This window comes from Gopherus evgoodei, chromosome 3 (genome assembly GCF_007399415.2).
Source record: "Gopherus evgoodei ecotype Sinaloan lineage chromosome 3, rGopEvg1_v1.p, whole genome shotgun sequence".
Taxonomy (NCBI): Eukaryota; Metazoa; Chordata; order Testudines; family Testudinidae; genus Gopherus; species Gopherus evgoodei.
Window position 1 is genome coordinate 142,060,519 of NC_044324.1, and position 27,515 is coordinate 142,088,033.

The 27,515-nt window shown below is 40.9% G+C and overlaps 2 protein-coding genes and 1 long non-coding RNA gene across 4 annotated transcripts in view; 2 read left to right on the top strand and 1 right to left on the bottom strand.

The window, feature by feature from the left end:
- NUP133 (nucleoporin 133) overlaps positions 1–16,447 on the top strand; it is a 60,435-nt gene extending 43,988 nt beyond the window's left edge. The window contains exons 19-26 of one of the 2 annotated variants that reach the window (XM_030556875.1): positions 55–188; positions 1,392–1,550; positions 2,756–2,891; positions 5,982–6,100; positions 7,640–7,720; positions 11,624–11,688; positions 15,079–15,167; positions 16,195–16,447. In XM_030556875.1, the coding sequence (XP_030412735.1) occupies positions 55–188; positions 1,392–1,550; positions 2,756–2,891; positions 5,982–6,100; positions 7,640–7,720; positions 11,624–11,688; positions 15,079–15,167; positions 16,195–16,331 (920 nt within the window). In that variant the 3' untranslated portion in view covers positions 16,332–16,447. Of the gene's footprint in view, positions 1–54; positions 189–1,391; positions 1,551–2,755; positions 2,892–5,732; positions 5,887–5,981; positions 6,101–7,639; positions 7,721–11,623; positions 11,689–15,078; positions 15,168–16,194 lie in introns of those variants that run through there. The other variant, XM_030556876.1, reaches the window with a different exon arrangement.
- LOC115648769 lies at positions 5,737–19,547 on the bottom strand. Its single transcript, XR_003999664.1, has 3 exons — positions 17,310–19,547; positions 7,934–8,051; positions 5,737–5,818 (listed from the first exon to the last, which is right to left on the bottom strand). It is a non-coding gene; the product is annotated as an uncharacterized LOC115648769 (long non-coding RNA).
- A 3,009-nt stretch (positions 19,548–22,556) lies between these two features.
- ACTA1 (actin alpha 1, skeletal muscle) lies at positions 22,557–27,056 on the top strand. Its single transcript, XM_030556878.1, has 7 exons — positions 22,557–22,655; positions 23,937–24,077; positions 24,535–24,859; positions 25,213–25,374; positions 25,879–26,070; positions 26,187–26,368; positions 26,642–27,056. The coding sequence occupies exons 2-7, from the start codon at positions 23,949–23,951 to the stop codon at positions 26,783–26,785; spliced, it is 1,134 nt and encodes a 377-aa protein (XP_030412738.1). The 5' UTR covers positions 22,557–22,655; positions 23,937–23,948; the 3' UTR covers positions 26,786–27,056.
- Positions 27,057–27,515: the final 459 nt, after the last annotated feature.

Sequence of the window (27,515 nt, forward strand, 5' to 3'; positions counted from 1 at the left end):
CCTCTTACAGACAGCGTGTGTTTGATTGACTTGTTTCTCTTTTGGGTTCCCTAGTTTCCCTAGGACAGTATCAGCTGGCAGCTGCTTTAGCAGAGAAGTATTGTGACTTCGATATCTTGGTACAGATGTGTGAGCAGACAGATAATCAGGCCAGACTACAACGTTATATGACGCAGTTTGCAGATCAGGTAACTTTTTTCTCACTCATTTAGACATTGTTCTGCAGTAAGAGAGGATATAAATCTTTGCCTACAAAACACTGATGGTAATTTTAGGCTTTCAAAATCCAGTTAATAGACTTTGATATCTTAGGTCATTTTTATATTTAAAAAATTATTTTCCTACTTTTTTGATTCTCCATTCTAAGTGGTACAAAAGTAAAATGAATCTTGCTGAACAAAAAGATTGTATCTAGAAATGGGATTTAAACTTGTTTAGTGGGTGGTATCCCTCTTCTGATATTCTGTTAGCTTCAGGATATGAATTTTAAACAGGAGATTCAGTAGTCAGTTTAGTTACTACTAACAGTTTTTATCATTTTTAGTCATTTTCTTCTGAGTCATTTTGGCAATAAAGTAAAATGTTTTAAATTGTTTGACTAACCTGTACTACATAACATGTGTTCAATCCTAATCTATTTCTAAGTCTTGCAAGTACATGCACAGGGTAAAGTTACTTGTAGTGTTCTGGAGTCTTCTGTCTTTGCAAGTGTGTGAGAGACTTCCACAATCATGCATCTAATTTAAAGCCTTATAAAAAGGTGATTCTTTACAGTGGTTTTATATATCACACCGAAAAGATACAAACAAAAGAATCCTTTTGTTTTTATTATAACTGTTGAGTTAGAAATAATTTGGTCAAAATATAGTAAAACTCTGTGGTAATCATAAGCAATGTGTACACAGTTCGAAATTTGAGAATTAATAGATCACAGTCTTGAATGCATTTTATGGACAATGATTCTGCGTGTGAGAATAATTCATAACGAGGGGCAAAATTCTCCACTCAGAGCCCTGTGGCAGACTTCCAAACTAATATTCTACTTTTGCTGCCTACTCAGATTGCTTATTGATGGCAATGAACTTTACAAGAGCAAAGATGTAATCTGTAACTAAAGTTCATACTAAGGATGTTCCTTTTGAGACAAAAATATTGAGTTGCTTATAGATTAAAGTATGTAGAGAATGGTGTAGATCCTCTTCCATAGACACTTATATTTTTGATCAAAACATTGGCTTTTTCACTAGGATTTTGTTAAACACTTTTTCCTCTGGTTTTCTTGAGCGGGTAAATCCATGTTCTAACCACCTGTGGTCTGTTTAGCATTTGTGTTGAAACTAAATTGGACATAAAAACTGACATCAGTTTTTAACATCTCTTGTAATCTTTAGAATTTTTCAGATTTCCTGTTTCGTTGGTACTTAGAAAAAGGAAAGCGAGGAAAGCTGTTATCTCAGCCTATTGCTCAGCATGGACAGCTGGCCAGTTTCTTGCAAGCTCATGAGCATCTCAGTTGGTTACATGAAATCAATAGTCAAGATTTGGAAAAGGTAGGATTTTTTCATATAAAATTAACTGAAATGTTTGTTTTAAAACTAACAATTTGTTGAATACACATAGATGTGTAAGGGTATACTAGTCACGACTCTTTGATGTCACTGACTAATATTTTGGATCAAGGAAGCTTTTATTAAAACAACACCCTTCACACCTTCAATTAAAGTAAAAGCATTCCCAATGAATATTTCCTAACACCCTCAATAAGTCTTCCAGCAAAATCAGGGAAACCCAAAGTTGACATTCTTGATGCTTTAAAAGGTGGTAAATCTTTTGGGTTTTTTTGTTTGTTTGTTCTTAAATAATCCTTTCCAATTTTTCTTGTACATCGTAAAGAAGCAAAAAAAAAAGGTCATTGGTCCAATTTTTAAAATTATTTACAGGTTACCTTTAAATGATGAACATGAGTAATGTGCATATAGGTCTTGAAACTGGCTTCTACTACATTCAGGTTGATTTCTGTGGCGAGTATCTTTGAAATTTTGATCTTTGTTGCCCAGTTTGTTGACAAATTTTCCTCCCCCTACTTCTCACTGTTCTCTTCCTTGTCTCCTCCCACCCATTTTTCTTGATTCATGGACCACTTCCCTTCATCCACCCCCTGAGTGGAACTCTGTGGTGCTAGTTTGTTTTCCCAGCCATTAACCAGAAACTATTAATTTCAACCCATATGTACATTTCTTGTATAAAATACAGAATAACATAGCCTCCACTCATGCATTATAGATCTGTAATGTCAGTTTCAATGACTCTGTAAACCAAAGGACCTAAAAAGCGTCAATATAAACTAAGTTAATAGAGATTTGTAGCAGTGGGAGTTAAATTATACCTCTACCCTGATAGTGAAACATATGTGTTGTTACATTTCCAACCATCCTTACAGTAACATTCTTGTAGCTATATGTATTAAAAGACGCAGACAAGTTTGTAACAACTTAAAACAATTAAGTTACAATAATTTTATTAATATCACTTTTGCATCAGTAATGAAGTCTTCTTGCCACATGTCCTAAACAACAAAATGCAAAACTTCAGTTTCCAAGTTGTGCGACGTTTTTTTTGGAGTGTTATAGCCTATAAAACCTTGTGGCGGGGGTTAAAAAAAAAATAGCCATAAGGCTTTAGTTCTAAAGGAGTCCATCTATTCTCTTTCTCCCTGTGCCTTCGATGTTATTTCTAATACCCTTCTTAACTTTAGGCTTACAGAACACTGCAGGCTTTGGCAAATGTGGAGACCAGATATTTTGCAAAGAAGAAAACTCTTCTTGGCTTGAGTAAACTAGCTGCATTGGCATCTGACTTTTCTGAGGACTTATTGCAAGAAAAAATAGAAGGTAAGAAATAAAGAGCAGAGCAAAGAGAACAGCAAGATGATGAATTTCTTTAATCAGAATCTTACTAGTGTTACATGTGGTAAAGTTAAATCCTTAGTGCTGCGTCTTTGGAAGTTTTCACCATCATTGTTGTCCAGTGTCACTGGAAAATTTGGACCCTAGTTCAAGGGTGTATAGTTATTTTTTAAAAGGCCCTATCAGCTCCTCTGGTAAATAAGTTAATAAAACTACTGCAATGTTAAAAAACAAAAACTCAAAACCACCTCTGATCATTTCTTGGAGCCTGATGGTGTATGGTGTCGACTGCCTTTGGAGTTGAGGTTGCATGGTGCTACATGCCCTCATCTAGCTGGAAGAGAAAGCCTTTGGCGCTTTAAAAGCCTTTCAGTTTTCCTTTATTAGTATATTTGCAATGTGAAAGTCTAAGCATGTGTACTGTTAACTCAGGTTGTCGTTTTTTTTTTTTTAATATATCACTTAATTTTTTTGATAGGGAAATGGTTTCATAACACTTTAATTCAAAACGCATTGAGGTTGAGAGCACCTGTCCCCTCTCCAAGTGGCTATATAGGTCCTGGAACCTTGCTCCAGTTTTTAAAGTGTAATATACCTTTCCAGTGATAGTAACTGTTGCTGCATCTTTACTACCAGATTGTGGAAAGGCTCATGAAAGATTCGTTATGAATAACTGCTGTAATATTGCTGACCAGGGGGAGCATTATAACATACTTCACACAATCTCTAATACAATAGTATTTTGTTTTTGTTTTAGTACCTATTTATGGCTGTTCTTGAATCATCCCTTTCCTGTTGTTATCTGCAAAAAGAACAGGAGCACTTGTGGCACCTTAGAGACTAACAAATTTATTTGAGCGTAAGCTTTCGTGGGCTACAGCTCACTTCATCAGATTCATAGAATGGAACATATAGTAGTAAGAAGATATCTATATATATACATACAAAGAACATGAAAAAGTTCATTCTCGCCGATCTTGGGAGACAGACCAGTCCTTGCTTACAGACAGCCCCCCAACCTGAAGCAAATACTCACCAGCAACCACACAGCAAAAACACTAACCCGGGAACCTATCCTTGCAACAAAGCCTGATGCCAACCTTGTCCACATATTTATTCAAATGACACCATCATAGGACCTAATCACATTAGCCACGCCATCAGGGGCTTGTTCACCTGCACATCTACCAATGTGATATATGCCATGATGTGCCAGCAACTTGGGTTTGAATAGAGACTGCGAGTGGCTGGGTCATTACACATATTGAATCTATTTCCCCTTGCTAAGTATCCTCACACCTTGTCAACTGTCTAAAATGGGCCATTTTGATTATCACTACAAAAGTTTTTTTTTCTCCTGCTGATTATAGCTCATCTTAATTAATTAGCCTCTTACAGTTGGTATGGTTACTTCTACTTTTTCATGTTCTCTGTATGTATTTGTATATCTTCTTTCTGTGTGTTCCATTCTATGCATCCGGTGGAGAGGGCTGTAGCCCACAAAAGCTTATGCTCAAATAAATTTGTTCGTCTCTAAGGTGCCACAAGTACTCCTGTTCTTTTTTGCAGATACAGACTAAGGTGGCTGCTACTCTGAAGCCTGTTATTATCTGTGTTTTTAAACTTAATGACAGTTCACTGCATATCAACACTATTGTCATCATAACTTTCATTATTAATTCAAATACTCGGACTGGGGATGTATAAAGCTCCTCGTTCAGATTTTGAAGGGAGGTGAACAGTAATCTGTACAACCCGAATGAAATAATACTGAAAATTACAAAGGATATTAATGGTAACTAAGCAAACTTTTTGAAACTGTGTCCTTTGGCTTTTAATACACTTCTGCTCCAATAGAACGTGACCCGATATAACACGATTTCGGATATAACGCGGTAAAGCAGCAGGGAGCCCCAGGCCCTGTAAAACGCCAACGGAGCCCCGCTGCTTTACCGCATTATATCCATATTCACGTGGAGCCCTGGGCCCTTTAAATCTCCACCGGGGCTCTGGCAGCCAGGCTTGGGTGGTGATTTAAAGGGCCCGGGGCTCTGGCCGCTGTGGGAAGCCCCGGGCCCTTTAAATCACCCCCCATCCCACCCCCACCCCCCGAGCCCTTTTGCCAGAGCTCCGGTGGTGATGTAAAGGGACCAGGGCTCCCCACAGCAGCTGGAGCACCAGGCCCTTTAAATCCCCGCTGGGGCTCTGGCAGTTGGGCTTGGGTGGTGGTTTAAAGGGCCGGAGGCTCAAGCCACTGCAGGGAGCCCCGGGCCCTTTAAATCCCTGCCTGAGCCCCGCTGCCAGAGCTCTGGTGGTGACTTAAAGGGCCCAGGGCACCCCGCAGCGGCTGGAGCACCAGGCCCTTTAAATCACCATCCGGGAAGTCAGTTTAGTCTGGCACGATTTACCGGACCAAACCCGATATAACGCGGTCTCGCCTATAAGACGGTGAGATTTTTTGGCTCCCGAGGACCATGTTATATCGAGGTGAAGGTGTATGTTTAATCTCCTACATAAAATTTTTAAATAAAATAAACTGGCAGCATCAAATTTTGAAGTTAAAAAGTCATATTTTTCACATTGGGGAAGCAGCCACTCTGGAAACACATAGCAATGCTATTGTGAAGAAATGCCTTTGAAACGTAATGACAAGAGCCTCAGAGTGAGAGAGAGAGAATGGTCTTGTGGTTAGGAACTCTGGAGATCTGGCTTGAGTTCCCGGTTTTGCCAGAGATTACCTATGTGACTGTGGGCTAGTCAGATAATCTCTTTAATTAAAATAAGGGTAATCTGTCCTTTCTCCCACCTTTTGTCTTGGCTATTTAGACTGTACTCCCTTCAGAACAAGAACTGCCTCTGTCCAGTGCCTAGAACATCGGGGCCCCAGTCTCAGTTGGGGAGTCTGTGTGCTTCTGTAATACAAATAATGTAAAAAAAAAAACTAAATAAACACACTCTGAGACAAATAACTTTGTAAATTGAATAGTTTTGTGACTTGTCAGAATTTATTTATATGTTTAATGATCATAATATAAATAATAATGTGAAATATTCTTCCCCCTAACTAAATGCAAGAAATATCAGAACAGGAGCGTTTTCTGTTGCATCAGGAGACCTTACCTGAGCAGCTGCTGACTGATACGCAGATGAACCTCAGTGTCATGCCTGTATTGACTGCACCTCAGCTTATCGATGTATGTACCTCAAATTTTCTTAGCTAAAGTTTACCTATGTGCTGCTATTTTCCACAGAATTGGTGAGAAGATCAGAATTGAATTGTCTTTGTTATTTAAAGGATGGTTTTCCATCCCACCCTCAGATGTAAAATATGAATTGGTTATTTATACTTAAGCCTCCATTATGGCTTATGATTAAACTTCAAGGTATTGCTTCCAGTTCCTGCTTTAGCTTCCTAGTTGAACATTGTGCGCTGCCATGGTGGATGGAGCAGATTGAAACAGAATCAAGAGCTGAGCTGTTGGATTGGGACTCTGTGTGGATACATGATAACTTGGAGTCTGGCTTAAGAGGCAGAAGGGACCCAGAACTTGCCACCTTTTGGAAGACAAGGGTGCTGCAAAGTGGAAGAGTGGGGAGGGCTGCAACCAGGAAGGAGGGATTTTAACAACCAGCTGCACTGAGAGCCAATAGAAAGTCTTTGATCCCCTACAGAAAATCCAGCCAACAGTCTGCCAGAGCTGACTTTCTCTCCTTCGTCCCTCACTTTTTTGCAGTAGTAGCTACGATCACAAATTGCTTTACTAGTTCCTATGTCCTTTAGATAGCATGATCTTTTAATCTGCTTCTCTTTTTACCACCCACTGATGTGTGCAGAAAGTTATAGAGGAATGCACATGTTGCTACAGTCACCATCAAAAGAAACCAGAACCCATCAGTGATGTCTGTTCTGGTATTCATTGCTCTCTGTACAGCCTCTATAAAAAAAGCAGCAAGTTGCACATTTTGTCATTACTGTCCCTCTGTTGTCTTGGACTTGCCCTGGTAGTCAGCAGGTTTTGAATCCTTTACCCACACCTTAAACTAGGCTAGTTAGAAGGAAGAGGGAGAGGAGGAGATATCACATAATCCCTTTTCAAGCAGTTGGGACACTGTCAGCTGTCCAGTTTTCCTCTAATAAGTTCCTGCTACCATCAAGTCAGTGTCCTTAGTCACTGTTTACAACCAGGAAGTGATAATCGGGCTGGGAACAAAATATATTAGTCTTAATCTTAAATTTCAATTTAAAATCCTGATTGAGGGTTTCCTGTATGGAAACTCTGTATTAAAGAGTGAGTTGGCAAAATACGTGTTTGCAGTTTTAAATGTAAAAAGCTGTTTTAGAATTTTGATCTCAAGCATGTCTGTTTTCAGGAGACAAACGATAGTGCATGCATTTTTATATTGCTGTGAGCTCATTTTATTTGTGGAGCTCAGCTCTTGCTACAGTAGGCCAGGAATGTTGCAGCCTTAAACGGCATTTAAATTTGAAACCTGTACTATAGCAGCCTTATATCCAATATAGTCTTTCCACAGACCATTGTCATGTGGGTGGAATGCTAGTCTAAAACCTTGACTATATTCCTTACCATAAAAATACTTGCAGCCGAATCAATACATATTTCAATGAAAAGGTCACATAAGTGGAAAATACATGGTGGTCTTCCCACAGGGTTCTTCACAGTATCAGTTTGCAAGCTAAGAATAATTCTGTACTTAATCTTTTCATACCATAGCTGTACATATGTGATGAGAACAGAAGAGCTAATGAGTATGACTTCAAGAAAGCACTGGACCTGCTGGAATATATTGATGAGGTAGGAAAACTGATTGGATGATCGCAGAATCAGAGGGAAGTATATTTTAACTCCTCTGAGCTGGTGTTATTACTGTAACTAGAGGATTACATACTGGCCCTTGGTGCCCACCAATGGAAGTGACCTTTTCTAGTTTTTCAATCTTTGGATATATAATGTCAAATGTGGTGTAGGTCAAAGTAACTGTGGTTTAGATCATAAGTGAAATAACACTCTTGTAAACTGGAACAGGATAGGTCATCTGTGTTATATTGAGAACCTTGCCAGTCTAGAATTTGTCACCAAACGAAGGAGGTGGGGTGTCCATCAGTGTCCACTATTATCGGTTTATCTGTGTGCCAATAAATAATCCAAAATGAGTCTGCCGTGCCTCCTCAAATTGACATGACCTTTTTGGCCTACGTCTGTGGTTTTTATCATTATGATAGTACTATTTAGGGCATAAAGCTTGCTGCCTTAAGCTTACATCTTTGAGAGATCACCATTTCTCCTTCCACACTGTTATTCCTTGTTTGCTGACAATTACTCTGGGCAACGCCAAAAATCAGCTCTCCAGGACCATCAGTCCTGAGCAGCATTCTTCAGCCAAAAATAAAAGCCATATCATAGAGCAGGGTTATTTCCAAATTACCTAGGAAAGGTTGCTACAGAAGTGCTGGAAAGCATTTCTGTGCTTCCTGGAATGGGGAGAATCATCTCTGATGTTCCCAGCTCTTCCTAGTCTGGAGGGAAAAGGCTCTCACTTGAATCTATTGTATGATAGTGCTTTGTGCTACAATAAGGCCATTGTGCTGTCCAACAGTAACTTTATTGGTCACACAGTTATTAAATTTAGATTATTTAGACCTTAAGTTATGGTCTTTTCCTTGTTAAAGTTCCTTTTTGTAATGCCTCTTAAATAATTCTTATTTGTGCTCCATGTATGAAAAGTTTTATTTAGAAAATATTTGTTTGTATTTTGTGCTTTTAGTACACGTATGTAATGGAGGAGGAGAAAAATGTTAATGTTCGGGACAATGTATTGTATTGATAGACCCAGAATTAGTTTTCTTCCACTTTAAACAGAAAAACGTTGCTTAACACACATACCCTGATTTAACTGCTATATAAGAACTAAGTGTAAGTAATAACATTACTTTGGGAGAGAATAGCAGCAAATGGGATTACTGAACTTAGTTGCTACTCTTCTTTCATTTGTCATGGCCTTTTTCCAAATTCCCACCATCCTTTATGAAAGTAGTCATTTAGTGTCATTTTAAGAAAATAAGATTTAGAAGAATCTTTCATTTAAATTAGAGAAACTTAGATGTCTGAGTAAGAATATACACTGCAAATGAGAAAGCATAAATTATACTAAAATTTCTGAATGGACAAGGATTAGGATTTCATGTGTATCACCCATGGAGAAGCATGATTGACAAGAGAAACTGCAGAATTTTGAGGCTAGACGTGGGTTGCCTGATTGCTCGTTAGCTGTCCCAGTGACATTCTATCTAACTGGCAAAAAGCTAATAGCACAAGGATTTTGCTCACACTCTTGCTTGCAGAATTCCCTCAGCCTAGGTTTCTCAGTTTCTCCAGGGGGTGGGAGGTGTTAAATAGCTGAAATGCCCAAGAAGGCTAATGGGAAAACAAATGGCCTTTTGTGGTGACAGCATCATTATCTGAGCAGGAAGGTCTCATGCCAAGCCTCTTGTATCTGTGCTAGAGGTCTGTCTGCACTAGGGTAAAGGCGTATTTTAAAGACATGTTAGCTAACACATTTTAAAACTCTAATGTAGATAGGGTAAACTATATTTTAACAAATGATAGTTATCTGGTCATGGTGAACACCTAGCTAGCATGTAAGACAACTTGCCCTGGGCACAGTAGGTTTTTAAAATAGATTATCTAGATTTTAAAATCCATATTAGTTAGAGATAGATATGGGGTTAGAGAAATTCATAGCCTCAGCTGCAGGTGGAGAGAAACAGCCTTTAATGGTTGAAGTCTGACCCAGGTCAGCCCATGTTGTCCTAAAATAGGAGTTGCACTCAGACAAGTGATTCTCCCCTCCTTCACAGACTTACGTTTCCCTAATAGCCAAGGCCTTTATGGCTGCCAGAGTGCCAATGGGTAACCCCTTTGTGAGAGACATTATTTTAAACTTTTTGGCTTTGCAAGTCAAAGCTAAAGTCATTTCCCACTCTGTCTTCTCAGATGTCTTTAAACATCAAAGGGCATTTTTTCATGGCAATACTTTAGAGCAGTGCTTTTCAAACTTTTTAGGCTGCATACCCCTTTCCAAATAATGTAGTCTAATCTACCCCCATCTGAGACAGGCAGAAGCGATGCATGGTGGGCATGCAGTCTGATTTCTGCCTTCCATTTAGCAACAGCTCCTAGAGGTTTTCAAACTATGGGATGTGGAATAACATTCAGGGAGAGAGGCAGTGACGCCAGGCGGCTTTGGCCAGCCCCACGTAGCCTGGCTCAGGAAGGGAGTGCTACCTTTCCCCTGACTCACTGCAGCAGGCCACTCAGTCTGGGTTGCGGGGAGGTGTAACCAAAAATTATAACTTGCAGGCAGAGGGGGTTCAGCTCAAAAAGTTTGAAAACCTTTTCAGTAGCTCAAACATGGGACTGATATTTTCAGAAGGTTTTTATTTTAACTGTCTGACATATGAGCACCGAGATCTTTCATCTTTTTCATATAGTCACTGTATCTCAACCAAAATGCAGTAATTTGTGGTTTCCTGAAACGGGTCTTTCCCATAAATGGGTGGCAGTTGAAAAACGTGGCAGCCTTACCATCATGCTGTAATTGATTTTTCTATATTTATTAAGACCTACCTCTGCTAGTCACTGTTGGTTTATTTCTTAGGCCCTACTCATGTTCACATCACACTCTTCCATTGCTTGGGCTGTGCTGCTTGGCTTCTTAACTAGAGGACCTGTTTCTATTTGCTTTTATTTTGCACCATTTTTGCTGACTTTCCCACAAGTTTTGTTCTTTGTAACGTGTGCCAAGCATACAAAAAAAGTAGAGCAAGGAATTGTGCCCTAAATGTTGCATTGAATGTAGAGTAAGTTTCAGTCTTCTCTCCTGTTAATTCTTTTGTGTTTTAGAACACAAGATTATTTACCCTTTGCAAGTCTCTCAGATTTGGTGCTAACAATTGTCCTGCTACTAGGGCAGAAGAGTAAAATTACAAAGGGTCAAATAATCATATATTGGCCAATTAGATGGTTTGACAATGCAAGGGTATAACACAGCTGCATAGAAACATGCATACATATTACAATGCTTACTTTCTCTCATACTACATTGTGCTTATGCAGTACTGTTTTATCTGAAGATTTCAAAGAACTAAATCTCAAAACTCCTGTGAAAAAGATCAGTAAAGTGAGGCACAGGGAGGTTGTTTATTCAGCTCTGCTTATTGTAGATAGAATTCAGAGGCTATGTGAAGCTTGAAACCCCTGCATTTGTGAATCAAATGAACCAAATGACTGAATGAAATTTGGACAAATAGCAAGTTTTAGTAAGTTTTTGTGTAAAAACCATGTGAAATTACTGCATTTTTCACCGTTTCCACCTCAAGTCATAACTGGGCGTCATTTCAGGTACCTGTCCCGAGTGTTGAAGTGGTAACAAAATTAGGCTGTTTTGCTTTGAGGGTTTTGAGAGATGGTCTGCTTTGACCACTAGACAGTACTGCCTCTCTGCAGTGAAGTGGACAAACAGTTTCCTATGTACTAGTTACCAATATCAATTATCCTTTTGTAAACAAGAGTAATGAAAGCATCCAAGTCAACTCTGGGTTCTGGATGTGATGTGGTGATTAGGAAAAACCCTTTATTTGTCTTTTTTAAAAAAATGCAGCAGTTAATATTAATTTTCCTTTTCTTTTTAAATTGAAGGAGGAAGAAGTGGATGTAAATGATCTTAAGCTTAAAATTCTTTGTAAAGCTCTCCAAAGAGACAGGTAGGTCATAACTGAACATACAGGAAGTGTACAATTTTCTTTATTCCTAGCACTGATTTTTCTTAATTGTAAATTTCTGTACTAATCTCCAGCTTCTAATATCAGATTGAATGTTCAAATGGTATGTATGTATGTTTAATATAGATTCTGAAAAGTCTGTCCAGGACAGTGTGTGTTTTTAGAGGGAGGGGAGAGGTATCACTTACAAAGCTACTTCTGTAATAGTTTATCCATTATATCCTCTAGCTATTTTACAAATACTTTAAACATTTAGGGGATTAAAATGCAACTACGTGCTTTCTTGAATTTTCTTTTGCCCTTTAATGGGGGAGAGAGATGACTGGCTATGAAACTGGATTTTTTTCTTTGAGGCTAACAGCATATTTCCACTTCTGGAATAAGCAGATCCTAAGCTTTGGATCTTCTAGAGCAGTGTTTCTCAACGACCAGTCACAGTTTAGGAAGGCAGCAAGCTGATCCTTGGTATAAGGTAGAGAAACACTGTTGTAGAGTATTGTCCATTGACGCTACTGCTGGAGACTTTCATGTCACTTAGGCTGGGCACAGAACTACTTTGACAAATTATTCTCTAGAGCTGCAGTGCTGGATGTTCAGCTCTGGACTTAGTTGAGTTGGACAGCTCCAAGGACCTTGGTTCTGCTATGTTGGACACAAACACACTTTGGTAAGCTATTCCTCACTTCGTAGTCAACAAAACAGGATTGTTGATACTGGAAGAGACCAGGGACCTAAATATTGTTTTAGCTGGCTATAGAGCCGCTTTGACTGATCTCCAAAGTCAGTGCTGGACACACCTTACTAGACTTAATCAACTGGATCTGAAGAGTTTCCCTCATCACCAGTGTTTGAGGCAATCCTCCTCTTCACAGATCTCTAAATCAGTGGTTCTCAACCAGGAGTACTCCTACCCATGAGGGTACACAGAGGTCTTTTAGGGGGTACATCAACTTATCTACATATTTGCCTAGTTTTACAACAAGCTACATAAAAAGCACTATTGAAGTCAGTACAAATTGAATTTTCATATAGTGACTTGTTTAGACTGCTCTATATACTATACACTGAAATGTAAGTACAAGATTTATATTCTGATTGATTTATTTTATAATTATGTGGTAAAAATGAGAGAGGCAGCAATTTTTCAGTAATAGTTGTTGTGACACTTTTTTGTATTTTGCTGTCTGATTTTTTTCAGTGAGTAGTTTGTGAGGTGAAACTTGGGGTAGACAAGACAAATCAGCCTCCTGAAATGGGTACAGTAGTCTGGAAAAGTTGAGAGTCACTGCTCTAGGTAATGCCCAGGACATGTAGGCACCCTTTCCTTCTAGTTTTCAAATGCTAGTCAGTCAGATTTTTGAACTATGGTCATACTCCACCCCTACTCCAAAGGGACAGAAGGGGAAAAAAATAACCAATGAGGGAAGAGCATATTCCATGCACACTGCACCTTTGGCAGTCCAAAGGAGCTGAAAAGCAGTTGGAGCCACTCTCGCTTAAAGGGGAGGTTCCAAAGCACAAGGATTTCCAGAAAATTCCCAGCTTGCATGGCCAGGGAGCATTTATCCTACAAGAGGGAATATGCAAGCAACATAGTTACTTGCTGATTAGTAACCTTCCCTACTCCTCATGATATTGGGGGTAGGTCCTGCTTTAAAAGCCTTCACAATTATAGCCTAACAAGTTTTTAGGCTTTGTCCATGCTTGGCCAAGAACGGAGTTTAGAAATGGTATTTAAACTCTGCTAGAACAAAGTTTAAACATGGCTCTCATCCACATTGGCTTGCTAATCTGTATTCAAACCAGTTTGGGTGGAATAGTGTTTACATAGTTTACACATAATTTCCAGATTTGGTTCCCAGTTCACTGAGGTTCTGCAGCCAAGGAGGTTAATCCCTGTTCCAAAGGAGGTAGTGGCCATTCTCTAGCGTCTGCAAAATGCTACATTAGGCATTCCACAATACCTGCTTTTAGGGATGGAGCTTGTTACATTCCCTGACCTGATTACTATACATGGTGACTGGATTTTTTGGTACAATGCCGAGACTCACTAAGCATGCTTAGCAACATCCTAACATAGTACTGGACTTCATTTCTCTCATTCTCTTCACCACTCATATGCCTGTTGAAGATAGGGGAAAAGGAGGATAACAGGGAACTTGTATTTTTTCTTCCCAATAAAATCATGGGTGAAATCCTGACTCTATTGTAGTCAGTGAGAGTTTGTCCCCAGATGCTATGTTTTGTTGTTGTTAGCGTTCCTCTTTGGAGACATGGCTGAGAACTGACCAAATCATCCATTTCCCAGTGACCACACAAGATAATTATGTCCGTTTTAGGACTGAAATATGGATATATCTACACTGCAGTTAAAAACCTGCAGCTGGCTCATGCCAGCTGTCTCAGGCTCACAGGCTAAGGTACTGTTTAATTGCAGTGTAGGTGTTCAGGCTCGGGCTGGAGCCTGGGCTCTAGGACCCTGTGAGATGGGAGGGTCCCAGAGCTTAGACTGCAGCCTGATCCCAACATCTACATCACAATTAAACAGTCCCTTAGCCAGAGCCAGCTGGCACAGGCCAGCTGTGGGTATGTAATTGCAGTGTAGCCATACCCAGCATAATTCCAGGCTGCATGGCATTTGACATTGGGGACAAGAAACCTCAGCAACTGAAAAATCCAGTGCCAACAGCAAGGGAAGATATTTTAAATCAGGGTTTTTTTCCCCCTTTCTGCCAAGCAAGAATGGTTTGAATTTGGGCTTCAACAGCAGCCTGACCTTGAATGACTCAGCATATATGATCACATATTAAGGCTTGCATAGAAACTATGGATATTTTGTGCTGAGTTAGGGCCTTGAAATTTTAAATCTTTCACTCAACGTTTTGTTCTGCCTTTGCTTCTCCAGTTTAAAAAAGTTTGTTGACAAGTTGCCTTTGCTTCTGTGTTCTGAAGTATGCGTTTTTACAGAAAACTCTTGTCAGAATGGTGCTTGTGGAATAATTAAAATAATTGTTTAAATTATCTTACTTAGACCCATGTGTGTAATTGATTCTGAGTTCTCTAACTGAAGCAAATAACTTTTTTCTGCTGTTACGGTTTAGTCAGTGGGGAGGCATTCCTATTATCTTCTTTATTAGATTGTCTTGTAATGCCACAATTTTAATAAAATTTTCCTCTAAAATATTAAAAAGATAATCAGTTCAAGATGCAACGAACACTAGCTTTCAACTGTAGAAATGCACACAGAATACAGGTATACTCCAAGAAAATGTATTATTGTTTTAGTATCAGGTTTTTAATGATCCTGTTCTCATATTTGATCAAGTTTTTAATCAACTTTACAACTTATAATTTGTACTTTCTGAGTTGCAGTTGGTCCAGTTCAGAAGGTAAAGATGATCCAATTGAAGCATCTAGAGACAGTATATTTGTGAAAATATTACAAAAGTTATTGAAAGAAGGTAAGTTTTGTTATGTGTAAAAAATACTTCCTCAAATTACTGTCATCCTTGTTTTAAAACATACTTAACAAAATAAACAGCTTTTATCTATAAAAAGTAGAACAAGTAAGATGTAAAAGAAGCAAAAAAAAAATTGCATCAGTAATTCATTAGATAAAAATGTGACCATGGTGGCACCCTACTCTAGCTTTTTGTATTGTTAGAGAGGCAACAAAATATGTAAATTCTCTCGGAGCCTCCAAATCACATGTGTTTTGCAGGAAGATAGTGTTGATTTTTTAGTATCTCATTATTATACAATGGAACTCAGCCTCCAGTGTAAAAATCCCCTGTGGGACAGAGGAGGAATTTTAAGACACCAGGACTAATTCAGAATGGCTTAATTGTTTTAACTCACACTTTTAAAAAACTAACAAAAAGCCGTGTGTTCAGACCGATCAAGCAACATGACAACTCAAAAGGAATTTTGGGGGGAAATTTTATAAGCAACTAAAAAAGAGATTAGAATAGTAACTCAACCTTTAATTTAAAATTTAAAAAAGCTATATTGTCAAATGAGAGAAGCTTGAAGATTATAATTATGGAAGTGCATTTCTTCAGAACAGTTTTATGTTGCATTTTTAAACCTATCTGATTCTTGACCTTTTTTAAGGGCTGCAGTATCCAGTCATTTGGACTAAGTCCATTTTAACGGATCAAAAGTATGATTCATCATAGTTTTTTGTTTTTTTTGTTAAACAGGCACTTTGTGGAGTTTACATAACTATTAAAATATGGAATGTGAAAATGGTCAAATTGAGGAGGGGAATATAATCTTAATCTTTAAACAATGAAATCAGTTTTACAGAACACTTTATAGAGTTGTTGCACTGCATGACACAGTAGCTGGAATAGAATTAGAACAGTCTTTACAACTGCAAATAAATGATTCAGGAACTGAAATGCAGGTACAGATGTTTCCATTGGCATCAGGCATCCTTTCTAAGTATCTTACAGTTTCTATAATGCGAGTTTATTTGTGTTGTAGGAGTTCAGCTCAGTGAATATTTACCGGAGGTGAAGGACTTGCTGCAAGCAGATGAACTTGGCAACTTGAAATCCAATCCTTATTTTGAATTTGTGCTAAAGGCAAACTATGAACACTATGTTCAAGGACAAGCATGATGACTTTTAACATTTTTGAAAGTAGAAACTTCTAAAGAGCTGAGTTAAAGCAGTGTATACTTTTTTACATTCTGTACGTACTTAGTTAAACCTGTGTAATAAAGTTTATACAGTAATGTGTTTGGCTTTTGAAATTACCAGTCTTTACAATGTAGCTAAGTCTCTTAATTTTTCTCTGGGAAACTCACCTTCTCTCCCGATGGCTGTAAATGTATGGTTGATTTTCATTTTCTGTGCCTCTTTTGGTTTCACATTTGTTCTGTACTTTTGTCTCATGTGCAGGAAGTCTCAACACTAGAGGCACATACACCAGGGGTGAAATCCTGGCCTCATTGAAAACCATGGGAGTTTTGCCATTGACTTCACTGGGTCCAGGATTTCACCCCGGGAGTATATATTGGAAAAAAATACAATAAATGTTAAATGATGGCCGAATATATAGCTTTTTGGATTAAGAAATGAAAGCCATGCTTGTGTAAGGCACTCTGCTTAGAAATTAGGCTTTTGGTATAAAACTTTGCATTGATACAGCACCTTCCATCTGAAGAGATCTATGCAATACATGGATAGGTAAGTAGTCCCCATTTACAGAAAAAGAAACTGTCACAGAAAGGATAAGTGACTTGCACAGGGTCACTCCCTGTGCCAGTGGCAGATGATAGGGGTAGAACCCACGTCTCCTGACTCAAGTACCCTGGCCTAGCAAATACATCGGTCTTTCAACTTGTAAGTAAATGCAGTTTTTCACATAAATTTTCAGCAAATCCAGAGCAATTTAGATTAAGGTTACAAATACAAAAGTTATCTGTAGATTTTTACATTTTTAAAAAGAGATTGAAGTTTGCACCATACAGTAATTGACAATAAATGCCTAGAACCTAAGCTCCCAGGAAACCTAGAAAGCAGTTACCAAAGTGAGAGTCCAGGAAGACCTTCCTTACTCGAAGACTCATTCTTTACTAGTAGATGCCAACTTACCCCCGTTCACTCATCTCTGACACGATGATTAAAAAAAAAAAAAGTCCATGTAACTCTTAAAACATTGTAATGGTTCTCAGACTGAAATAACAGGTTTCATTTAAAATCATATAAAAATTGCTTTAATCTGACAAATCGCAGGAGGAGCTTTTCTTTTACAAATAGTTTAATGTCCAGAGAGTGAATGCAGAGCAACTTGCATACCCTTATGCTCTACTTGCCCTGGCTAGGTGCCTGCTAAAACAACTTGATCCAACAGCTGAGAAGGTCATAAGTTAAATCAGTTGAAGAGAATCCAATTTCTAGTTTAAAAAGCACAGCTATCGCACCATTGCTTCCCCTCCTCCCTGTGCTAATACAGTGCTCAGGGCTGAAAGGCTGAACATGTTTGGAAGAATAGACTTATCTAGAGATGTTCTAACTAATATGGAAAAGATACTCATTAGCAACCTTGTAAAAAGTCAACCATTAAACTTCACCTGTTTCACAGTATTACATGGCTGTGAGAGCCGTCGGTATAACTTACAGCTTTGACTTTACAAAAAGGAATAATTCAAAGTATTGGAATTTACTTACTCATGTAAAACACAATGTTAAATGGAAACGGTATCTCAAATTATTTAAAAAACTAAACATTTAGGAGATGGGAAATGGTATATCAAACGACTGGCACTCTTTGTAAGGATATCTTATTCTTGGGCTTTGGCTTTGTTAAAATTAGCTTGAAGTGTCTAGTAATGTGGACATTTCTGGTCAAGCCTTGAACATACTGATGGGATTTCTCACCATCCGCCCTCTGACTCATCTCCATACAGTCTAACCACCTGTACCCAGTCATAATCCACAGAGTATGCCAAGGGAAACATCTCAATAGCTGTTATACTTAGTCAAGAAAATAGATTTGCTAAGGTTTATGTATAACTATAGATTGGAGTAGATCAAGAGTGAACAGCAAAGAAAGGGTTATTTAATCATTCTGTTTTGCAGAAAGTCAATATTTATCTATCGGTTGTAAGCTCCTGCAGACAGACTGTTTGTCCTGCGCAGCATGGATTATGCATCCTCAACAAATGACCCATGTAATTTTCACAGCTAAGGCTCTTTGGTCTAGTGCTGGTGTAAAAGGTACTTTGCATTGATACAGTACCTTTCATCTGAGGATCTCTCAAGCACTAGGCTGTAGGCAGTAGATAAAAAAAGACACACCTTACTTTAATAACTTCCTTACTCAAACTGAAGTTCAATATTTGGATATTAGGAATGTTCAGTGTGTTCACCATGTCAGTATAAAATTTGAAAAGTCAAGATTACTGGGTTATTGTCCCTTCGCATGTGCTTGTTCATTCTATGCAGTCGGAACGCCCACTGATTCCTGTTCATCTGCTTCCATTAGGGCAGATGAGGTCCAAAGTGTATATTACAAGAGTTGCACAGTTAAAATTTGGTATTTGCTCCTATTTCTGAGCTTTTCTGATCTATCCATTAAAACAAAGTAACAAAAGTTTGTGGTGAACACTTCTCTTATCGAACAAACTTCTCTCAAATAGTCGCACAGAGAAAAGGTCTTCATTTAGCACTGCATATGAATGTCACGGGTATCCTATTTTGCTGCATAATAGATCTAAAAAAATGGCAACGAAGAGGAACAGTTACAATAATTATAGACTACTACCTGTTCCTGCAAGAAAGTTTTCAGTTGTCCATGTGATTAAATTAAATAGGGGAGAAAATGTTCTCAAATGTTTGGGGGGAGGCGCGAAGGTAATACAATCTTTAATTATAAAATTTGTTAAGCATTTCTTTCCTTGTATAGGATACAAATCATTTGAATGTCCAACCCTCACTTGTAAAAATCACAAGTTTAAGAATTATGGGAAAGGGTGTGAAGTCGTGATTTGTATCGATAAGCAGAAGAAATTGGACATTCCAGTACGGAGATCAGTTTTATTCTTGCCCTGTACTTATTGCTGGAATTTGAACTGACTAGTGGCTGTGGTGGCTGAACACTGAAAAAATAAATATTGATTTAGCCCCTCGTGCCTATCCTATGTTTTAATCACAGAGAATGTATACAGGAGAAGTGGCCTTTTATGAGGAAAATTAATATTGCCACCAGGCATTTGTCTATATTAAATTGCTATATATCATACTTAGCTATAGTATCACTTTGAGATACCACGAGATTTGTGGTAGGAAAACCAAAATGGTATATGTCCAATAATTTTTTTCAAAATTTATATTAAAAGGTCACTGACAATGCTTCCTCTATTAATATTTTAAGCAGGGTTTGTGCCACCACATATGAATAACTGGAGTATAAATACATCTCATGAAATAACTAATCTGTATTTTAATCTGCTGCTGAGTATCTTTTAAATACCTGATTATTGTGATTCCTTAAAATCCTCAGGAAAGGTAGTTTCTCTTTATGGAGAATTTATGTAGGTTCAGTTTTAGGCAACAGTGTTTTGGGAAGAATGAAGAGGAGAAAAAATTGCAGAGAAAAATCATTTCTCCGCCCCTCCCTCCCCCCGCCTGCTTTACGACAGTAGCATGGCAGGAAGTGGAAATGGAAAGCGGCAGCAAGAAGACATAGGGTGCAGCCAGAGGCGAAGGGGAGAGCTGCCAGATTAGGAGTTGCACAGATTAAATGTTAGAAGAAGAAGAAAAGTTGACCCTCCCGATAAACCTTGCTGCTGGGGAAATCCAACTGCAGAAAATGTCTTCTCCTTCATAGTGGTTCATGGTAGCACAGAGACTTCCTCCTAGCACTTCTTTCTCTATCCCACATTTTAGTTGTCTTTTTTCAGAAAAATTTTCCTTTAGCTACTCCTACCCTAATTTCTCCAAAGTCAGTTGCTACAAACCAGACCTGCTTTCTTCATCTCCTTTACCTGAGTCTTTCACCTATGCCAAATAGAATCACTGCTTATTGAGAGCCTGGCTAGATGAATAGTTAAGTCCCCTTAATTTAACGATGGAGTAGTTTCATCCAGTCAGAGGCAGCTTATCGGTAAAACTAATTTACCTTTTAAAAAACCCTTAGGGGTGAGCTATTCTGAGTTACACATCATCTGTATTCTAAGCCAATCAGAACTCAGCAGGTCAATAATGGATACAGTTCATAACTGCAATTGGAGTGCACCAGGATCCAACAGCTAGTGGTTAAATCTACATCAGACTTCTTCTGGTATTAGAAATAGTCACTGGAATAAATTTTCCCAGGACCAGTATCTTTTGAAGGGCTTCTTTAACAGGCATCTGCCATTATCCTATGCATTTCTTTTTCATATGCATCTTTAAATCAGACCCAATAAAATCACTATGTTTTAAAGAGCTTGCTGATATGAAACTGATTTTTAAATGTAAGGTCAGATCCCCTATAGGGCAGTGGTTCTCAAACTTTTGTACGGGTGCCCCCTTTCACATAGAAAGCCTCTGAGTGAGACTCCTCCTTATAAATAAAATATTTGTATATATTTAACACCATTATAAATGCTGGAGGCAAAGCAGGGCTTGGGGTGGAGGTTGACACCTTGTGACCCCCTTAGGGGTCCCGACCCCCAGTTTGAGAACCCGATATAGAGCAAATGAAAGTATGAGAGGGGCAGTCAATATAAATCATAATCTACTGTTTCCTTTTCAGCTTTAGATTTTCTTCTGTGCTAATTCCCCTTTTTACCTACACAACCTATTTTTCTAAATGTTTTTCCCCTTTTATGTCTATACTTTGTTGGGATGAATACAGTTCCTATTTATGGAGGAAGAATGGCCCCTTCCCTGATTTGGCAAAGAATTGTAAAAGAAGTGAATGGTACTTAATACTGGTCTGTGATCCCTACCTTAAAACTGAATTACAGTACAAGCATTTTTTCAGGGTTCCTGAAAGTTATAAACCTCTCCTCCTTCATTACTTTTGTGGTGGATGCAGAGAGGCCTTTGTTAATTACATATCTAGGTGATCTTGCTGGTTGCTGAAAGATCAGTAGGAAACGTAGGAGCAGTTTCCTCCTCCTAATTTTACAGAGAAATAGCCTATAAAAGGATATTTTATGGTGGGCTACAAGCCAGAACACTTCTATCTTTGGCTTCCATAGAGAAAACACCTGTTGAGCATAGGGATTCCTTCTAGCACGTGTTGTGCACATTAAGTACAAAGTAGATGTTAGTTACCACTGCTCCAAGTGAGGCTGCTTCTCTCTTCCACTAACTTTTGGCATCACATCTGTCCTTCCCGTCCCGCTAAGCTAGCCATTTATTTCAATTCTCTCCATAAGCAGCTGCTGTGCTTCCTATCCTAACAGACGTTGGACGACTACCAACTGTACTTCCAGCCTTCCCCAACCCAAAATGACCATTAAACCTCTCCATGACCATAAGTAGATTCGAATCCCTTGAGAATTAAAAAAAAAAAATCTGAATATATCATAGGTATAAATAGCATAAACAACAGCAGCCCCACTGCGTATGGGAGCTGTCCAACCTATGCTGGCAACTAGCCAGAACGTGGCTCTTTATCATCCTCTATATATAAAACTGATTTTGCACAGCATTTTTTATTATAAAAAGCTGCTGCTGTGCAAGAATTAATCTGTCTACCGAACAATGAAAAATCTGCAGTGATTAAACACCAACAACAAAATGTGTCCCCCTTGAACAGTCCCTTCCCCTGGGGTGGTGAATGCTCATTAGGAGGCAGCAGCCACCGAGCTGTGTGTGTCTGGCACAAAGCGCCCACTGAAAGAGCCCGCACACAAATGGCGCTGTGCGACGGGCGGCCGGGACGGGTGTGTGGCTGGGGAAGTGACTTGCCACAGGCTGGAGAGGTACCTGCCGCTCAGCTCCTGGCGGGCCGCAGCCCGAGCGCCTTGTCCCCCGGGCCTGCTCTCAGCCCCTCTGCCTCGGGCCGGGCTCGCCCCACCCCCGGCTGCCCCGAACCTGCGGCCGCTGCCGGGCCGGGGGCTCCCACCCCTGCGCCGCTTTCTCCTTTCTGGGTATCGCGGGCTCGGGATTATTTCGGACACGAGCCCCCCCGGCCCCTTCCCCTGGCCCCAGGCGGGGGCCGGGGAGGGCCCGGCAGACGCTCCTTATACGGCCCGGCCTCTGGGCCCTGGGCCCGGGCCAGAAGCGCCTTCTTTGGGCAGCCCCGCGGCAGCGCGGGGGGCCTGGGGGGCTCCGGCCGGGCGCGCTCGCTGCCCAACACCCAAATATGGAGACAGACGGGGCGACATTCCTGCGGCCGGCGGCGGCGGCGGCTCTATAAAGACGGGCCGGGGCCGGGCAGCCCACCGAGCTGGAGAGCTGCGAGCAGCCTGACCCGGAGCGGAGAGCCAGGAGCCACCCGAGGTGAGCCCGCAAGGCCCACGGGCCCGACACTAACCAGTGTCTGGGAGCAGCCGGAGCGCCACCCCCCAGCGGCCGGCGGGAGCCTCCCCCGCTGCAGAGGGCGGGCGGGCTCGCTGGGCTCTGCCCTCGTGCTTCGGAGGGGGGTGCAGATCGCGTCTACACGCGGGGGCGCAGCTCGGCTCGCTCGCGACGCAGCGGGAGACTAGCGCGGTTTGCCCGCAGGGCAGCTCCGCTCAGCTTCCCTGGAGCGGACGGGAGGGAGGGAGGCAGCGCTGCTCCAGTGACTCCTTACGGATCGGAATGAACAGGGAAATCCCTGAAGTGGCTCTTGATGAGCCAGGCTTCTCTTTTATTGTAGCCCAGAGGAGGTGGAGTCAGATTTTAAGGAAAAGCACAGTACCAAAGATTTTCACTATTTCTGCCATCCAAGGTGGTACTCGAACTTGGATTGCTTCCTTTTTACATCGCATCTTCTTCATTCCATCCAATTGAAACCAGCACGATTATTGCTTCAAACTTTCAAAACCCTTAAATAACTAGGCAAAAAGTAATCTTTGAAAGTTTACTTCTCCTGTCTCTTAGTCTCCCGTTTTTGCCACGCTACTGAATCAAAGTGCCTGGCCTTTATTTTAAATCTGTGGCTTCCTATTGTTATCCTGATAAAAAGTTTACAATTATTTCTCCTAAATACTCTTGGCAGCTATGACCTACTTTAACTTGTGTTCCAGAGTGATGAGATTTTTAAATCAATTGGAGATGATTATAGGATTACAATTTTTACCACCACCACCCTCAAAATATAATTACTGTACGTATCTTAAATGTATATTAAAACTACAAGATTACATGGTAATAATCTCTAAATTTGGTAAAATGGGGATCAAGTAATGAATAATGCAGTTTATTGAGGATGTGGTGGATTAATTCTTAGTTCTTTGAGCTAATTTACAATTTCTTATAAATGATACTGTGTGGAATAAAGGTTTAAAATAGAGTTCTAAAATAGACGGGAAGGCTGGATCTACTTTGAATTTCAAATGTGATTTTTAATTAACCACTTTCAAGTAGCATAGAAGTTTTTGTTTAAATCAAACCCTCTGAGATGTCCATTGGACCTTGCAGCCCCATTCTGAAGCCAGGCCCCACTTCACCCCTCACGTTCTGTGGGTGGGGAGAGCCCAGCCTCTCTGGGACAATGGGTCATGCGTGGTGAGACTACTGCTGTGTTGCATTGTCTCCTGTCAGCTCTGATGGTGGTTTGATTTTCTTGCCGTTCCCCAGAAAGCCGACACCATGTGTGATGAGGATGAGACCACCGCGCTCGTATGCGACAACGGCTCTGGCCTGGTGAAGGCTGGCTTCGCCGGGGATGATGCTCCCAGGGCTGTGTTCCCCTCCATCGTGGGCCGCCCTCGCCATCAGGTACAATCCCCTGTCTTCTAGCCCTGCCAGGACTGCAGCTTCGCAGAGGTAGTGCTTAAAAACCATCCCCTGCTTTCTGGGGAAAGTCTCTAATCACTTAGGAAGGGCTGACCCCCACCTCCATAATGGGACTGAGTAATTTATGTGCCCGCTGTGTTACAACCGTCTGCTGTCACACCAGCTGTGACCCAATCACCCTTCCTCCCATCATGAGACTAGCATATATATATCAATGCCCCAGAAATGTGCTGTTGCAGAACAGGTATGCTTCATGCTGGCACACCTGTAATGCAATAGCTGCTCTTACATTGGGCTGGATTTGCCCTAGTTGTGACTTGGGAGACTTCTCTTCTGTCCTGAGCTGGCTGTAACTTCCCAGGGTGGATAGTGTGTGAGTCTCTCCCTCCTTCCCTGGAGAGATGTTAAGCCCCCCCAACCCCTTTTTGTTCCTCTCTAGGGTGTCATGGTGGGTATGGGTCAGAAAGACTCCTACGTAGGGGATGAAGCTCAGAGCAAGAGAGGTATCCTGACCCTGAAGTACCCCATTGAACACGGCATCATCACCAACTGGGATGATATGGAGAAGATCTGGCACCACACCTTCTACAACGAGCTGCGTGTGGCCCCTGAGGAGCACCCCACCCTGCTCACTGAGGCCCCTCTCAACCCCAAGGCCAACCGTGAAAAGATGACCCAGATCATGTTTGAGACCTTCAACGTGCCCGCCATGTATGTGGCCATCCAGGCTGTTCTGTCACTGTACGCCTCCGGCCGTACCACCGGTGAGTGAGGGTAATGGGCCGCTAACAGCACCCACCTACTAGCACAGGTGATCCCACCCTCGCCCAGGAGCATCCACCCCCCAGCATAGGTGTCACCCACCTTGAGCCAGGCCTCATCTAGTGAGGGCACCCACCCACTGGCATAGACTGTCTGAGACATGAACCCCCTGCCCTCAGAAGGCCCCCCATTGTGCTTTAGATTGATGTTGCCACGAGTAAAAACAAACTTTACCTGCCCCTTCTCCATGAGGTCCTGCAGGTATTTCTCCTTCCCTTGTAACCATTTCCCCAGCCTTGCCTTGTGTTGGCCTAGCGAGGTGCTCGGTCTCACTCACTCTCCCACCCCCTCGCAGGTATTGTGCTGGACTCTGGTGATGGTGTCACACACAACGTGCCCATCTATGAGGGGTATGCTCTGCCACATGCCATCATGCGCTTGGACCTGGCCGGTCGGGACCTCACTGACTACCTGATGAAGATCCTGACAGAGCGTGGCTACTCTTTCGTCACCACTGGTAAGTGGAGCCTGCCCACCGACCACCTCCTCTGATTGGCAGCACACAGCAGTCACACTCAAGGCTGACTTGTTTAACTTCCATGGGGATGGCCAAATCCTGCAAACCTGCACTCTTTTGTGTGACTAGGGATGCCTGGTCACCACTCAGTGCAATGGGCACTTGTACTTAGCTACTTGCCTGTTTATTGGTACAGGTTTGTACTTAATAGACACAACCTGAGCCTGGGGGACCTGGTGTGTATTTGTTCGGTGAGGTCCTGTTTGACAGATTGAATATTAAACACAGGGATCTGTATCTGATGTTCCCATGCTTTGATTTCTCCCCCACCTCCCTTCCATTCATATTGTTGATTGACTCTGCACAGTCTCCCCCAGAGCCAGAAAACATGCAGGCATGCTCTTTTAGAGCCCCTGACCATTCCCCATGATCTGTGGTTGTGCTGCTTTGCTCTCCTCTCTCCTGTTCCAGCCTTCTAACATCTCTTTTTTTTCCCGGTGACAGCTGAGCGTGAGATTGTGCGCGACATCAAGGAGAAGCTGTGCTATGTGGCTCTGGACTTTGAGAATGAGATGGCAACTGCAGCTTCTTCCTCCTCCCTGGAAAAGAGCTATGAATTGCCTGATGGGCAGGTCATCACTATTGGCAATGAACGTTTCCGTTGCCCAGAGACCCTCTTCCAGCCATCCTTCATTGGTATATAATCCTGTCTCTCCAAAGAAATCCTTCCCTTCAGTGTTACCGATCCTTCCGCTTTACTGGTGAATTAAGTGCACTTATCTCTGTATTCCTTTATCTCTTCATGTCACCAGGTATGGAATCTGCTGGTATTCATGAGACAACTTACAACAGTATCATGAAGTGCGATATTGACATCAGGAAGGACCTGTATGCTAACAATGTCATGTCTGGTGGTACCACCATGTACCCTGGTATTGCTGACCGCATGCAGAAGGAGATCACTGCTCTGGCTCCAAGCACAATGAAGATCAAGGTACATTTGACTATATGGGTTATTGACTCATATATTCAGATAAGACTCTTATTCCACTGTACTTGTCTGAAAATAAGATATAATACTGAACACTGCTGATCTTCAAAGCACTTTGCAAACAATCAGTTCGAATGGGTGCATCTAACTCTCTCTCTTGGGGAAATGCTATTCCACCTCACTTAACATGTTGTAAAGTTATGTGTAGTAATTCATAAAATTTTCTGTGCCCACATATGGTTTGTTTACTGATCAGAGCTCTGCTTACTCTTGTAGATCATTGCACCACCTGAGCGTAAGTACTCTGTCTGGATTGGTGGCTCTATCCTGGCTTCCCTGTCTACCTTCCAGCAGATGTGGATCACGAAACAGGAATACGATGAAGCTGGCCCATCCATTGTCCACCGTAAATGCTTCTAAGCATGTTTACATGATCACTATGCTAACTACTCTCAGGATGACACTGTTGTAAGTTGTAGGTTGTTGAATACCTGCAACAGCCATGTAACTTTCTATTTTGTAACAATTTCTGTTACTGTTGCTGCAAACTCCACGTGACACAGAGTGTATGTAAAGTGTACATAAATTAATTTATTTTATCTCGTTTTGTTTATTTTTAAAACCATGCCCTGTGGAAGGAAACCAAAAACTTCAAGAAGCATTAAATCATCAGTCATTCTGTCACGCCTCATTGGAGTTGGTGATGTCATGATTTATTTCCGTTCGTGGAGTTGAAATCTCTATACACATTCATCCTGTTCTTTAACTGGTTACAGTTTAGGGAGAAAAAGGTTCTAACACTTTAAATAATTGACATAATATTGATGGCAGGTTATTTCACCCAGTAGCAATGTTACATTAAACAAACACACTGGGTTATAGGATGCCAGAGTGCTTCACAATTAGTTTTCAAAATATATTGAAAAGATTTGTGTCCTTCCCCCCCGCCCCATTTAAATATGAATCTGAAACTGTTTTCTTGGTTCTGAGAAACACTTGAATATTTATTTTTAAAATTTACATTTCAATTGCTTTACACATGATCTTTCTACTCTGTGCTATTGTACCGGTACTGCCATATCTTCAAGTTCAGGTTAACATTTTCTGTGTAAAGCTCTTTTTCAAGGGATTACAGCCTGGCTCAAAAAAA

Bases quoted from the DNA above. Each gene is read 5' to 3' on its own strand.
- ACTA1 (XM_030556878.1), top strand. From the start codon at position 23,949: ATGTGTGATGAGGATGAGACCACCGCGCTCGTATGCGACAACGGCTCT. The intron at 24,078-24,534 runs GTACAATCCCCT...GTTCCTCTCTAG, and splicing joins TGGGCCGCCCTCGCCATCAG to GGTGTCATGGTGGGTATGGG. The intron at 26,369-26,641 runs GTACATTTGACT...TTACTCTTGTAG, and splicing joins CAAGCACAATGAAGATCAAG to ATCATTGCACCACCTGAGCG.